The 16729-nt window shown below is 40.4% G+C and overlaps 1 protein-coding gene across 1 annotated transcript; it reads right to left on the bottom strand.

The window, feature by feature from the left end:
• Nucleotides 1–15808: 15808 nt before the first annotated feature.
• Nucleotides 15809–16729, bottom strand: SLC25A53 (solute carrier family 25 member 53). Its single transcript, XM_060138800.1, has one exon. The coding sequence runs from the start codon at nucleotides 16727–16729 to the stop codon at nucleotides 15809–15811; it is 921 nt and encodes a 306-aa protein (XP_059994783.1).

The raw sequence follows: 16729 nt of genomic DNA, 5'->3' as shown, positions 1-16729 counted from the left end.
AATTAAGGATACAATCCCATTTACCATTGCAACAAAAAGAATAAAATACCTAGGAATAAACCTACCTAAGGAGACAAAAGACCTGTATACAGAAAACTATAACACACTGATGAAAGAAATTAAAGATGATACACACAGATGGAGAGACGTACCATCTTCTTGGATTAGAAGTATCAACAACGTGAAAATGACTATACTACCTAAAGCAATGTACCGATTAAATGCAATCCCTATCAAACTGCCAATGGCATTTTTCACAGAACTAGAACAAAAAAATTCACAATTTGTATGGAAACACAAAAGACCCCAAATAGCTAAAGCAGTCTTGAGAAAGAAAAACGGAGCTGGAGGAATCAGGCTCCCAGACTTCAGACTACACTACAAAGCTACAGTAATCCAGACAGTATGGTACTGGCACAAAAACAGAAATATAGATCAATGAAACAGGATAGAAAGCCCAGAGGTAAACCCACACACATAGGGTCACCTTATCTTTGATAAAGGAGGCAAGAATATACAATGGAGAACAGACAGCCTGTTCAACAAATGGTGCTGGGAAAACTGGACAGCTACATGTAAAAGAATGAAATTAGAACACTTCCTAACACCATACACACAAATAAACTTAAAATGGATTAAAGACCTAAATGTAAGGCCAGACACTATAAAACTCTTAGAGGAAAACATAGGCAGAACACTCTATGATATACATCACAGCAAGATCCTTTTTGACCCACCTCCTAGAGAAATGGAAGTAAAAACAAAAATAAACAAATGGGACCTAATGAAACTTAAAAGGTTTTGCACAGCAAAAGAAACCATAAACAAGATGAAAAGACAACTGTCAGAATGGGAGAAAATATTTGCAAATGAAGCAACTGACAAAGGATTAATCTCCAAAATATACAAGCAGCTCGTGCACCTCAGTATCAATAAAACAAACAACCCAATCGAAAATGGGCAGAAGACCTAAATAGACATTTCTCCAAAGAAGATATACAGATTGCCAACAAACACAGGAAAGAATGCTCAACATCACTAATCGTTAGAGAAATGCAAATCAAAACTACAATGAGGTATCACCTCACACCAGTCAGAATGGCCATCAACAAAAAATCTACAAACAATAAATGTTGGAGAGGGTGTGGAGAAAAGGGAACCCTCTTGCACTGTTGGTGAGAATGTAAATTGATACAGCCACTATGGAGAACAGTATGGAGGTTCCTTAAAAAACTAAAATTAGAACTACCATACAACCCAGCAATCCCATTACTGGGCATATACCCTGAGAAAACCGTAATTCAAAAAGAGTCATGTACCACAATGTTCATTGCAGCTCTATTTACAATAGCCAGGACATGGAAGCAACTTAAGTGTCCATTGACAGATGAATGGATGAAGAAGATGAGGCACATATATATAATGGAATATTACTCAGCCATAAAAAGAAACAAAACGGAGTTATTTTTAGTGAGGTGGATGGACCTAGAGACTGTCATACAGAGTGAAGTAAGTCAGAAAGAGAAAAACAAATACCGTATGCTAACACATATATATGGAATCTTTAAAAAAACAGGTTATGAAGAACCTAGGGGCAGGACAGGAATAAAGATGCAGACATAAAAAATGGACTTGAGGACACGGGGAGGGGGAAGGGTAATCTGGGACGAAGTGAGAGAGTGGCATGTACTTATATATACTAGCAAATGTAAAATAGATAGCTAGTGAGAAGCAGCCGCATAGCACAGGGAGATCAGCTTGGTGCTTTGTGACCACCTAGAGGGGTGGGATAGGGAGGGTGGGAGGGAGACGCAAGAGGGAGGAGATATGGGGATATATGTATATGTATAGCTGATTCATCTTGTTATAAAGCAGAAACTAACACGATTGTAAAGCAATTATACTCCAATAAAAATCTTAAAAAAAAAAAAAGAATCATGTACCACAATGTTCATTGCAGCACTGTTTACAATAGCCAGGACATGGAAGCAACGTAAGTGTCCATAGATAGATGAATGGAGAAAGAAGATGTGGCACATCTATACAACAGAATATTATTCAGTCATAAAAAGAAACAAAATTGAGTTATTTTTAGTGAGGTGGATGGACCTAGTGTCTGTCATACAGAGTTAAGTAAGTCAGAAAGAGAAAAACAAATACTGTATGCTAACACATATATATGGAATCTAAAAAAAAATGGTTTTGAAGAACATACAGGCAGGACAGGAATAAAGACACAGACGTGGAGAATGGACTTGAGGACACACGGAGGGGAAGGGTAAGCTGAGATGAAGTGCGAGAGTGGCATTGACATATATACACTACCAAATGTAAAATAGATAGCTAGTTGGAAGCAGCTGCATAGCACAGGGAGATCAGCTCAGTGCTTTGTGACCACCTAGAGGGGTGGGATAGGGAGGGTGGGAGGGAGATGCAAGAGGGAGGGGATAATGGGGATATATGTATATATATAGCTGATTCACTTTGTTATACAGTAGAAACTAACACAACATTGTAAAGCAGTTATACGCCAATAAAAATGTTAAAAAAAAGAGCAAGAAAAATCATTAAAATCAAATGAGAGGCCATTTTACACCCACCAGGTTGGCAAAAATTTTAAAGTCTGATAATAACAAATGTTGCCAGCAGGTGGAGCAATGGGAACTGCTAGTAAGTGTAAATTGGTACACAGCATTAGGAAAAGTTAGTCATTAGGAAAATTAGGCATTATCCAGTGACATTGAAAGTCCCCATACCCTATAAACCAACAATTCCACTCTCAGGTAAATATCGTAGAGATGTCTGTAGTTATATACACTACTAAGAATATTCATGGTAGCACTGTTTTGTAACAGTCAAAAACTGGAAACAAGCAGGATGTCCCTAAAAGTTTTCATGGATAAATTGTGGTATATTCACACAATAGTACATACAAAAATAAAAGTGAAATAACCAAACAACAGTGAGATACCACTATACACATACTTGAATGGCCAAAATTCATAACACTGACAGCATCAAATGCTGGCAAGAATGTGGAGCAGCAGGAATGCTCATTCATTGCTGATGGGAATGCAAAATGGTATAGCCACTTTGGAAGGCAGTTTGGCAGTTTCTTACAAAACTATACCATATGCTTACTATATAATCCAGCAATTGTGCTCCTTAACATTTATCCAGAGGAGTTTAAAACTTACGGCCACATAAAAACCTGCACACGGATGTTTATAACAGCTTTATTCATAACTGCCAAAGCTTAGAAGCAATCCAGATGTCCTTCGGTAGGTGAATGGATAAATAAACTGATAAATCCTGATGATGGAATTATTATTCAGTGCTAAAATGAAATGAGCCACAAAAAGCCATGGAGCAACCTTAAATGCACATTACTAAGTGAAGGAAGCCCATCTGAAAAGGCTACATACTGTATGATTCCAACTATATGACATTCTGGAAAAGGCAAACCTATGGAGATAGTAAAAGGTCAGTGGTTGCCAGAGGTTGGGCGGGGGTCAGAATAGGCAGAGCACAGAGGATTGGGGGGTGCAATGAAACTACTTTGTATGATACTATAATGGTGGATACCTGTCATTATACATTTGTCCAAACCCATACAATATACAGCCCTAAGAGTGAACCCTAAGGTAAACTGGACTTTGGGTGATAATGATGTATCAATATAGATTTGTCAGTTGTAACAAATGTACCACTCTGGTGTGGGAGGGTGATAATTGGTGAGGCTATGTAACTGTGGCAGCAGGGCGTATATGGGAATTCTCCCATACCTTCCTCTCAAATTTGCTGTGAACCTAAAACTTCTCTTTAAAAAATCTTTTTAAAGTAAATTTATCACAGTTTAGAAAAATGAAATAACTACAACTACCTGCAACAATATGGATGAATCTCACAAATAATATGAAAGAAGTAGTCACAATTCCAAGTATATAAAGTATATAGAGTTCAAATATCTGTAAAATAAAACTGTGCTGTTTAGGGATGCTTATATGGAATGTTAGGGAACCGTTGACTGAAACTGCCCTCCCTGGCCAGGCAGGATAATAACTGCTTGCATGGGTTATCTCACAACAGGAGGTCCTGATAAGGAACATAGAACTGACAAGCTACAGCCAGCCAGAAGAATTCAGGAGGGGCCAAAAGGAAGGAGGAAATGCCAGCCCATAATATGTTCTGCCAACCTCCCAGAAACCTTCACGGTGGAATCCATCTTGGCTGAGAGATGCACACGCCACCAGGAAGGAGCCTGAGTCAGACTAAATATGGGCACAGACAAGATGACTGGCCAGAGACAACCCGGAAACTAATCCCACCACCATAAACCCTGAGACTGCGAGCCATGTGGCAGAGCAGTTCTCCTGTGTTTCCTTATCCTGCTGCCCAGGTGCTCCTCCCCAGTAAAGTCTTTTGCTTTGTCAGTATATGTGTCTCCTCGGACAATTCATTTCTGAGTGTTAGACAAGAGCCCACTCTCAGGCCCTTGAAGGTGTCCCCCTTCTGGTAACAAGAAGATAAATCTATAAAGAAAAGTAACGAAATGATATCATAATAGTCAGGATAGGAGTTATCTCTAGGATGGGTGGAGGAAGGTCATCAGTGAGGGGCCTGGAATGCAGGAGGACTAGGGGTGGGGGTTATCAAGATGTTGCATTTCTTGTCTTGGATGGTCATTACATGGGCAATAGCTTTATAAATGTTCTTTTAACTGGCAGTTCTCTTCTGAATGCTTCTCTTTTCCTAATGAAATAGTAAGGTCATGAACTGGGACTGAGGATGGGGGAGGAGGTGTTGAAGATTTGAGGAAAAGGAAGTTGGTATGAAAGAAACAGAGAAGTTGGAGAGTAAACAGAATAGGGAAATACAGTATTTTTTACCTTATTCTTTTAGGAAAACTTTTCACTTTTTTCCTGAGTTATCATGTTTTTTATCTCCTATACAACATTATTTTATTAACTTTAATATACTACACTATATGCAGTTATCCCAAACACATTGTTAAATTATAATGCTGTTTAATGTTTAAAACTAAATGTTAAAAGCAAAATTAAATCTTCATAAACCATATACTTATGATAATAGTTTTAATACATTAGTTACTCATTATTTCACCTTGAGCGTTAGGAAGCTGATGTAGTTTATATTTAGACAAAAATACACAGAGCTCAGACAGGGATTTTTATTCTTTTTCTTTCAACTTTCTGTACCAAGTAGCTTTAGTGTCAACTTCTATATTTTATAAGTTTTAAACAGACGTAGGTTTTTATTACCTCTTTATTTTATTGATCTCAAGTCCAAACGCCATTTTTTAAATGTCAGAAAATATAATATTAACACCACAAAACTAAATATTGATATTTAAAATTACTAGAAAACCATTACACTCTTAAATTTTACTTAGAAGATTTAAATGGGGAAAGTTGATTGGTCTATATAATTTTAGAATTTTACCTAGGTTATTTTTTTTTCTTTTTTTTTTTTAACATCTTTATTGGGGTATAATTGCTTTACAATGGTGTGTTAGCTTCTGCTTTATAACAAAGCGAATCAGTCATACATAAACATATGTTCCCATATGTCTTCCCTGTTGCGTCTCCCTCCCTCCCACCCTCCCTATCCCACCCATCCAGGCTGTCACAAAGCACCGAGCCAATATCCCTGTGCCATGCGGCTGCTTCCCACTAGCTATCTACCTTACTACGTTTGTTAGTGTGTATATGCCCATGACTCTCTCTCGCCCTGTCACAGCTCACCCTTCCCCCTCCCCATAACCTCAAGTCCGTTCTCTAGGAGGTCTGCGTCTTTATTCCTGCTTTACCCCTAGGTTCTTCATGACATTTTTTTTCTTAAATTCCATATATATGTGTTAGCATACGGTATTTGTCTTTTTCTTTCTGACTTACTTCACTCTGTATGACAGACTCTAGGTCTATCCACCTCATTACAAATAGCTCAATATCGTTTCTTTTTATGGCTGAGTAATATTCCATTGTATATATGTGCCACATCTTCTTTATCCATTCATCCGATGACGGGCACTTAGGTTGTTTCCATCTCCGGGCTATTGTAAATAGAGCTGCAATGAACATTTTGGTACATGACTCTTTTTGAATTTTGGTTTTCTCAGGGTATATGCCCAGTAGTGGGATTGCTGGGTCATATGGTAGTTCTATTTGTAGTTTTTTAAGGAACCTCCATACTGTTCTCCATAGTGGCTGAACCAATTCACATTCCCACCAGCAGTGCAAGAGTGTTCCCTTTTCTCCACACCCTCTCCAGCATTTATTGTTTCTAGATTTTTTGATGATGGCCATTCTGACTGGTGTGAGATGATATCTCATTGTAGTTTTGATTTGCATTTCTCTAATGATTAATGATGTTGAGCATTCTTTCATGTGTTTGTTGGCAGTCTGTATATCTTCTTTGGAGAAATGTCTATTTAGGTCTTCTGCCCATTTTTAGATTGGGTTGTTTGTTTTCTTGTTATTGAGCTGCATGAGCTGCTTGTAAATTTTGGAGATTAATCCTTTGTTGGTTGCTTCATTTGCAAATATTTTCTCCCATTCTGAGGGTTGTCTTTTGGTCTTGTTTATGGTTTCCTTTGCTGTGCAAAAGCTTTGAAGTTTCATTAGGTCCCATTTGTTTATTTTTGTTTTTATTTCCATTACTCTAGGAGGTGGGTCAGAAAGGATCTTGCTGTGATTTATGTCATAGAGTGTTCTGCCTATGTTTTCCTCTAAGAGTTTGATAGTTTCTGGCCTTACATTTAGGTCTTTAATCCATTTTGAGCTTATTTTTGTGTATGGTGTTAGGGAGTGATCTAATCTCATACTTTTACATGTACCTGTCCAGTTTTCCCAGCACCACTTATTGAAGAGGCTGTCCTTTCTCCATTGTACATTACTGCCACCTTTATCAAAGATAAGGTGTCCATATGTGCATGGGTTTATCTCTGGGCTTTCTATCCTGTTCCATTGATCTATCTTTCTGTTTTTGTGCCAGTACCATACCGTCTTGATAACTGTAGCTTTGTAGTATAGTCTGAAGTCAGGGAGCCTGATTCCTCCAGTTCCTTCTTTCGTTCTCAAGATTGCTTTGGCTATTCGGGGTCTTTTGTGTTTCCATACAAATTGTGAAATTTTTTGTTCTATTTCTGTGAAAAATGCCAGTGGTAGTTTGATAGGGATTGCATTGAATCTATAGATTGCTTTGGGTAGTAGAGTCATTTTCACAATGTTGATTCTTCCAATCCAAGAACATGGTATATCTCTCCATCTATTTGTATCATCTTTAATTTCTTTCATCAGTGTCTTATAATTTTCTGCATACAGGTCTTTTGTCTCCTTAGGTAGGTTTATTCCTAGATATTTTATTCTTTTTGTTGCAATGGTAAATGGGAGTGTTTTCTTGATTTCACTTTCAGATTTTTCATCATTAGTATATAGGAATGCCAGAGATTTCTGTGCATTAATTTTGTATCCTGCCACTTTACCAAATTCATTGATTAGCTCTAGTAGTTTTCTGGTAGCATCTTTAGGATTCTCTATGTATAGGATCATGTCATCTGCAAACAGTGACAGCTTTACTTCTTCTTTTCCGATTTGGATTCCTTTTATTTCCTTTTCTTCTCTGATTGCTGTGGCTAAAACTTCCAAAACAATGTTGAATAATAGTGGTGAGAGTGGGCAACCTTGTCTTGTTCCTGATCTTAGTGGAAATGCTTTCAGTTTTTCACCATTGAGGATGATGTTTGCTGTGGGCTTGTCATATATGGCCTTTATTATGTTGAGGAAAGTTCCCTCTATGCCTACTTTCTGCAGAGTTTTTATCATAAATGGGTGTTGAATTTTGTCAAAAGCTTTCTCTGCATCTATTGAGATGATCATATGGTTTTTCTCCTTCAATTTGTTAATATGGTTTATCACATTGATAGATTTGCGTATATTGAAGAATCCTTGCATTCCTGGAATAAACCCCATTTGATCATGGTGTATGATCCTTTTAATGTGCTGTTGGATTCTGTTTGCTAGTATTTTGTTGAGGATTTTTGCATCTATGTTCATCAGTGATATTGGCCTGTAGTTTTCTTTCTTTGTGACATCCTTGTCTGGTTTTGGTATCAAGGTGATGGTGGCCTCGTAGAAGGAGTTTGGGAGTGGTCCTCCCTCTGCTATATTTTGGAAGAGTTTGAGAAGGATAGGTGTTAGCTCTTCTCTAAATGTTTGATAGAATTCGCCTGTGAAGCCATCTGGTCCTGGGCTTTTGTTTGTTGGAAGATTTTTAATCACAGTTTCAATTTCAGTGCTTGTGATTGGTCTGTTCATATTTTCTATTTCTTCCTGATTCAGTCTTGGCAGGTTGTGCATTTCTAAGAATTTGTCCATTTCTTCCAGATTGTCCATTTTATTGGCATAGAGTTGCTTGTAGTAATCTCTCATGATCTCTTTTATCTCTGCAGTGTCAGTTGTTACCTCTCCTTTTTCATTTCTAATTCTATTGATTTGAGTCTTCTCCCTTTTTTTCTTGATGAGTCTGGCTAGTGGTTTATCTATTTTGTTTATCTTCTCAAAGAACTAGCTTTTAGTTTTATTGATCTTTGCTATTGTTTCCTTCATTTCTTTTTCATTTATTTCTGATCTGATTTTTATGATTTCTTTCCTTCTGCTAGCTTTGGGGTTTTTTTGTTCTTCTTTCTCTAATTGCTTGAGGTGCAAGGTTAGGTTGTTTATTCGAGATGTTTCCTGCTTCTTAAGGTGGGCTTGTATTGCTATAAACTTCCCCCTTAGAACTGCTTTTGCTGCATCCCACAGGTTTTGGGTCGTTGTGTCTCCATTGTCATTTGTTTCTAGGTATTTTTTGATTTCTTTTGATTTCTTCAGTGATCTTTTCATTATTAAGTAGTGTATTGTTTAGCCTCCATGTGTTTGTATTTTTTGCAGATCTTTTCCTGTAATTGATATCTAGTCTCATGGCGTTGTGGTCAGAAAAGATACTTGATACAACTTCAATTTTCTTAAATTTACCAAGGCTTGATTTGTGCCCCAAGATATGATCTATCCTGGAGAATGTTCCATGAGCACTTGAGAAAAATGTGTATTCTGTTGTTTTTGGATGGAGTGTCCTATAAATATCAATTAAGTCCATCTTGTTTAATGTATCATTTAAAGCTTGTGTTTCCTTATTTATTTTCATTTTGGATGATCTGTCCATGGGTGAAAGTGGGGTGTTTAAGTCCCCTACTATGAATGTGTTACTGTCGATTTCCCCTTTTATGGCTGTTAGTATTTGCCTTATGTATTGAGGTGCTCCTATGTTGAGTGCATAAATATTTACAATTGTTATATCTTCTTCTTGGATCGATCCCTTGATCATTATGTAGTGTCCTTCTTTGTCTCTTTTAATAGTCCTTATTTTAAAGTCTATTTTGTCTGATATGAGAATTGCGACTCCAGCTTTCTTTTGGCTTCCATTTGCATGGAATATCTTTTTCCATCCCCTTACTTTCAGTCTGTATGTGTCTCTAGGTCTGAAGTGGGTCTCTTGTAGACAGCATATATAAGGGTCTTGTTTTTGTATCCATTCAGCTAATCTGTGTCTTTTGGTGGGAGCATTTAGTCCATTTACATTTAAGGTAATTATCGATATGTATGTTCCTATTCCCATTTTCTTAATTGTTTTGGGTTCGTTATTATAGGTCTTTTCCTTCTCTTGTGTTTCTTGCCTAGAGAAGATCCTTTAGCATTTGTTGTAAAGCTGGTTTGGTGGTGCTGAACTCTCTCAGCTTTTGCTTGTCTGTAGAGGTTTTAATTTCTCCATCAAATCTGAATGAGATCCTTGCTGGGTAGAGTAGTCTTGGCTGCAGGGTTTTCTCCTTCATCACTTTCAGTATGTCCTGCCACTCCCTTCTGGCTTGTAGGGTTTCTGCTGAGAGATCAGCTGTTAACCTTATGGGGATTCCCTTGTGTGTTATTTGTTGTTTTTCCCTTGCTGCTTTTAATATGCTTTCTTTGTATTTAATTTTTGACAGTTTGATTAATATGTGTCTTGGCGTATTTCTCCTTGGATTTATCCTGTATGGGACTCTCTGTGCTTCCTGGACTTGATTAACTATTTCCTTTCCCATATTAGGGAAGTTTTCAACTATAATCTCTTCAAATATTTTCTCAGTCCCTTTCTTTTTCTCTTCTTCTTCTGGAACCCCTATAATTCGAATGTTGGTGCGTTTAATGTTGTCCCAGAGGTCTCTGAGACTGTCCTCAGTTCTTTTCATTCTTTTTTCTTTATTCTGCTCTGCAGTAGTTATTTCCACTATTTTATCTTCCAGGTCACTTATCCATTCTTCTGCCTCAGTTATTCTGCTATTGATCCCATCTAGAGTACTTTTAATTTCATTTATTGTGTTGTTCATCGTTGCTTGTTTCATCTTTAGTTCTTCTAGGTCCTTGTTTACTGATTCTTGCATTTTGTCCAATCTATTTTCCATTCTATCTCCAAGATTTCGGATCAACCTTACTATCATTATTCTGAATTCTCTTTCAGGTAGACTGCCTATTTCCTCTTCATTTGTTAGGTCTGGTGCATTTTTATCTTGCTCCTTTATCTGCTGTGTGTTTTTCTGTCTTCTCATTTTGCTTATCTTACTGTGTTTGGGGTCTCCTTTTTGCAGGCTGCAGGTTCGTAGTTCCTCCTGTTTTTGATGTCTGTCTCCAGTGGCTAAGGTTGGTTCAGTGGGTTGTGTAGGCTTCCTGGTGGAGGGGACTAGTGCCTGTGTTGTGGTGGATGAGGCTGGATCTTGTCTCTCTAGTGGGCAGGTTCACGTCTGGTGGTGTGTTTGGGGGTGTCTGTGGCCTTATTATGATTTTAGGCAGCCTCTCTGCTAATGGGTGGGGTTGTGTTCCTGTTTTGCTAGTTGTTTGGCATAGGTTTTCCAGCACTGTGGCTTGCTGGTCGTTGAGTGAAGCTGGGTGCTGGTGTTAAGATGGAGGTCTCTGGGAGATTTTCGCCGTTTGATATTATGTGGAGCTGGGAGGTCTCTTGTTGATCAGTGTCCTGAAGTTGGCTCTCCTACTCAGAGGCAGAGCCCTGCCTCCTGGCTGGAGCACCAAAAGCTTTTCATCCACACGGCTCAGGATAAAAGGGAGAAAAAGTAGAGGGAACTAGTAGAAGTATGAGGAAAGAAAGAAGGAAAGGAGGGTAGGAAGGAAGGAAGAAAGAAAGAAAGAAGCAAAGAAGGAAAGAAGGCAAGAAGGAAAGAAAGGAGGGAGGGAGGGAGGGAGGAAGGAAGGAGGGAGGGAAAGAAGGAAAAAAGACAGAAATAAAGAAGATACAGTAAAAATAAAATAAAGTATAATAAAGTTATTGAATTAAAAAATTCTTATTTAGAAAAAAAAAAGGGACGGAAAGAACCTTAGGACAAATGTTGGAAGCAAAGCTATACAGACAAAATCTTACATAGAAGCATACACATACACCCTCACTAAAAGAGGTAAATGGGGAAAAATCCTAAATCTTGCTGTCAGAGACCACCTCCTCAATTTGGGATGATTCGTTGTCTAAAGGAGGGAAGGAAGGACGGAAAGAAAGAAAGAAAGAAAGAAAGAAAGAAAGAAAGAAAGAAAGAAAGAAAGAAAGAAAGAAAGAAAGAAAGAAAGAAAGAAAGAAAGAAGGTAAAGTATAATAACGTTATTAAAATTAATTATTAAGAAAAAAAATTTTAAAAAAAACATGGACGGATAGAACCCTAGGACAAATGGTGGAAGCAAGACTATACAGACAAGATCTCACACAGAAGCATACACATACACATTCACAAAAAGAGGAAAGGGGAAAAAATCGTAGATCTTGCTCCTAAAGTCCACTTCCTTAATTTGGGATGATTGGTTGTCTATTCAGGTATTCCACAGATGCAGGGTATATCAAGTTGATTGTGGAGCTTTAATCCGTTGCTTCTGAGGCTGCTGGGAGAGATTTCCCTTTCTCTTCTTTGTTCTCACAGCTCCCAGGGCTAAGCTTTGGATTTGGCCCTGCCACTGCGTGTAGATCGCTGGAGGGCGTCTGTTTTTTGCTCAGACAGGATGGGGTTAAAAGAGCCGCTGATTGGGGGCTCTGGCGCACTCAGGCCGGCGGGGACGGAGGGGCACAGAGTGCGGGGCGGGCCTGCGGTGGCAAAGGCCGGCGTGACTTTGCACCAGCCTGAGGCGCGCTGTGCGCTCTCCCGGGGAAGTTGTCCCTGGATCCCGGGAACCTGGCAGTGGCGGGCTGCACAGGCTCCGCGGAAGAGGGGTGTGGAGAGTGACCTGTGCTCGCACACAGGCTCCTCGGTGGCGGCAGCAGCAGCCTTAACGTCTCCCGCCCGCCTCTGGGGTCCGCGCTTTTAGCCGCGGCTCGCGCCCGTCTCTGGAGTTCCTTTAAGCAGCGTTCTTAAACCCCTCTCCTCACGCCCCAGGAAACAAAGAGGGAAGGAAAAGTCTCCTGCCTCTTCGGCAGGTGCAGGCTTTTCCCCGGACTCCCTCCCGGCTAGCTGTGGTGCACTAACCCCTTCAGGCTATGTTCAAGCCGCCAACCCCAGTCCTCTCCCTGCGCTCCGGCCTCAGCTCGCAGCCCCGCCCGCCCCGGCGGGTGAGCAGACAAGCCTCTCGGGCTGGTGAGTGCCGGTCGGCACCGATCCTCTGTGCGGGAATCTCCCCGCTTCGCCCTCCGCACCCGTTGCTGTGCACTCCTCCGCAGCTTCGAAGCTCCCCCCTCCGCCTCCCGCAGTCTCCGCCCGCGAAGGGGCTTCCTAGTGTGTGGAAACTTTTCCTCCTTCACAGCTTCCTCCCACTGGTGCAGGTGCCGTCCCTATTCTTTTGTCTCTGTTTTTTCTTTTGCCCTACCCAGGTACGTGGGGAGTTTCTTGCCTTTTGGGAGGTCTGAGGTCTTCTGCCAGCCTTCAGTAGGTGTTCTGTAGGAGCTGTTCCACGTGTAGATGTATTTCTGGTGTATCTGTGGGGAGGAAGGTGATCTCCGCGTCTTACTCTTCCGCCATCTTCCGCCTTCCCCCTTACCTAGGTTTTTATATGAATCAATCTGTAAAAATAAACTATTTCAATTATAACATGATTTAGTTGTAAATTCATGTTTATAATTGCATAGCTTCAAGTATTAACACACATAATGTAAAGTATTTAAAAAGGCAAATATAGTAAATTTAAACAATTATCACTAATGTAGCTTTAAAATATGCCATGAGTTTTCATTTTCTAATATTCTGTAATAACTGTGCCAGTGTCATAGAGATAAAGCTCTTAGTCTTTTTAAAAGAATTTGAATCTACAAATACTGAATCTAGAAATGTTAAAAATTACAACTCAGATAGTTCAGGAAAAACTACCATGTGTGTGTAGACAGAGAATGAGTTCTCAAATAATAAAGCAAATGGTTTATGGGTATTCTTTAAACTCTACTTATGCTGGCAACTTTTCGAGAAGTTCAAAATTATTTCTAAATAAGAATTTTAAATGAAGAACTGACACATGGACTGACACAGTGACATAAGTGGAAATGGACAGTGTACTTGGAAATAAATGCATCTCTTGAATAAGAAAAGTGGGGGAGTACGAGAGTTTATCCCCTTCTTTTCAGCTTAAAAACCAAAGCCATTAGCTAAGTAATGATTTTTGTAAATACTTTTTTTCATTCTGAAAGCTAGCCTTTAAATAGAAATAGCTGCTCTTCTACTTTTCCTTCCCTTGTACAAACTCTGTGTTCCCCATACTTGAATCTGCAAGCAGAGTACTGTCCCACCCCATCTAAGTCTGCACAGGGATCAGACATGGGAACTCATCTGCAGCGATTCTGGACCAGCCGTTTTCTGTTGACCTTGCTGGCAAATGCTTTCTGATCTCATATTGCTTATAGCTGTGTCTTTAATTTCTTTGATATTCAGTGAGGAATCCCCACAGCTAGGATCTACAGTCAGATCATTATAAATGGCAATTTTGGTTTGGTAAGGAGGTGCAAGTGGAGATCATTACATGATATCATCTATAAGGGAAAAACTGCAACATATGTCATCTTGGAAATCCTCAAAATTCCAGAGTTAAAATGAATCGGACCATTAGGCAATGTCTCTGTGAAATTTCAGATCCTACAGTGCTGTCAACAACAAACATGTCACCAATAACACAAACTCATCAAATGTCCCAGTTGAAAGTCATCTTTAATTACTGTTGTTACTATTATCATCTGCAGCAGCATCATTATCATTAGCACAAAACTAAATCCACTAATAAAGCAAAAACCACACCCCAAAGGCAGGTCTTAATGACAGTGAATCAATAACATTATCTTCATGTACAAGGGACAGCACCCTGAGGATAAAGACCATATCACAGCTTGATAATCAATTCAATAATTCAGCCAACATTATTGAGCACCTAAGCACAATGGGAGATTTAAAAATGTGTACAAGAATCCCTGCTTTCAAGGAGTTTTACAGTCTAGTAGGAGGTATTGAAGAACATCAAGAACACAGCCCACATGAAATCAGTGACATAATGGAATCAGTGCCACATATGAATATTGGAGAGGGGCATCACACGAGACTAATGTCACATTCAGTTAGGGGCAATCACATTCAGTTAGGGATAATCAGAAAAGGCTCCTTAGAGAAGGTGGCATCTGAGCTGGGCTTTGAGAAACCAGAAGGATTTTGGCAGACTGGCATGTGGAGAATGGGTATTGCAGGTGGAGAAAATAGTGTGGGCCAAAGCATGGCCATGGGAAAGCTAGTGGCATGTTTGGGGAGGGAACAATAGTCCAGTTTGGCTAGGATATAGGATCTATGTAAGTGGGAATGGTGTGATAAAATGCTACAAGTTTTATGAGGACCATATTTTGAATGGCTCTGAATGACAAGCTATAATTTCAGATCTTTAACTTATGTCACAGTAACTATATTTATCCACAGCAATAAAATATGCAATTATTTATGAAGAGATATAGTCATTCCAGTTCCAGATTTCTTAGGGAACCTCAAGTGGTTTCTAGGCAATGTTATTGCCTTGCTATCAAAAATGTCCCAGCATTTAACACCAATCAACCTATAGTAGAATTTTCTATTCTGCATGCAACTAAACCTATTCCCTCAAAGTCTATTCTTCCCATCCATCCAGGGACCACACTTCTTCCCACTCCCCTCAGTTCTTGTGGCACATGATCAGTTGAGGCAAGTCTAACTCAGGATTTCCAGCCATAACTGCTACCCTGAAACTAGTACCCATAGCCTTGAGAAGTGAGAGTGGTGGTGGCAGGAGTAGTGAACAATGTCATGAAAATGTAGCCATCTGAGAAAGTCTATGGAATCCCCATCCTAAGAGTCAAGCTTAGTTCTCTGAAATTGGAATTCCTGGTCCTCCACTCAGTTTGGTCCAGAGGACAACTGGAGGGGTCCCAGAACTCACAGTGCCTAATTAAGGTCACCTTTTAGAGTTTCCTCTTATTCATATCTTTTAGAGTCAGTGAATTCCTTAAAGGAATGACATTTCATGTGGGTTACCAGTTACTTAAAGGCTTCCTGGGTCTGAGCCTGTTGAAGCTGTGGATAGACCGGGGTGAATTTCTTTTGCTAACCAAGGAACACTGTTGGCTTTGTCTTTGCCCAATAGGCTGGTAGTTGGGAACTTCTCGAGTGCAATGACAGTTGAAAGATGCTAAAGAATAGTTGTATTAGGTGACCAAGCTAAAGAAGTAAGCTATTTAAACCAACCCAGGAAAGCTTAGAATAACAGGTTGCCATGGCCACACTGCCTGCAGCTAGTCAGTCTTTCAGCTCTTTCCTGGAACGATACCTCCTCTGGAGGAAGTCATGGATAGCAGTAGTGATGCCCCATGTCACGCTGGACCTTAGGATGACCAGGGAACCTCCACGGTAGATCAGGAACACCTTTCGGCCCCGAGTGTCCCACACGTCCTGGGCAGAGGCCCACAGGCTTGGCATGCTCTGCCAGCCAATATGGGACTGCATATTGGCAACTAGCACAATCAGAGGATACAGAACTAGGCAGGTGATTGTTCCATTGACACTCCCAGACACCAAGGCAGGAACCCAATGGGGCAGGCCTTGCTCTGCCAAGCTATCCTGAATGGGATCCTTGAAGGAGAAATACAGAGCACTCCCCAGGCTGTTCCTGAGAAGGACAGGCCAGAAACCGCGATAGTAACCCAGCGACAGCCGCCCCCAAAGCCCATAAGAGTGGAATTCCTTGAGAATGCTGAAGGTGCTGGGAAAGCGAGCTTGCTTGCGACCATCCTGGAGCACATTTTGCACCCTTTCAAAGGGGCTGAGTGCCACAGCCTCCACTACACCAGACATGAGCCCTGCAGCCCAGCGGTGTCCCAGGGAGTGTGGCCCAACAGGGGAGAGACAATACAGCAGGCTATCATAAGTCCCAAACAGCAGAGTCCCTTGCAACGTCTTGGAGAGAAGAGGCGGGTAGATTCCCCGGTAGAAATATTGAGGGCCTTCATGCCAAAGCTGCCGCACAGCCTCTGACACCGCCACAGCATGGATCTGTTGCCGGAACACAACCTTATAGATAGGAAAGGTCAGAAAAGTAGACATAAAGTTGGAAACGGCCCCAAGGGCGTAGGCCTGGGAGTGCCAGCTTCTCTTTCCCGGAGACTCTGTTCGTGTCCAGTGCTGAAGCTCCTTCCCAGGAGAGTGGTTCTGTTCCCCCAT

Source organism: Lagenorhynchus albirostris, chromosome X, assembly GCF_949774975.1.
Source record: "Lagenorhynchus albirostris chromosome X, mLagAlb1.1, whole genome shotgun sequence".
In the NCBI taxonomy this organism is placed as follows: domain Eukaryota; kingdom Metazoa; phylum Chordata; class Mammalia; order Artiodactyla; family Delphinidae; genus Lagenorhynchus; species Lagenorhynchus albirostris.
This window is presented reverse-complemented; position numbering and strand designations above follow the sequence as displayed.

Excerpts from the sequence above, each read along its gene's own strand:
- SLC25A53 (XM_060138800.1), bottom strand. The coding sequence starts at position 16,729 with ATGGGGGAACAGAACCACTCTCCTGGGAAGGAGCTTCAGCACTGGACA.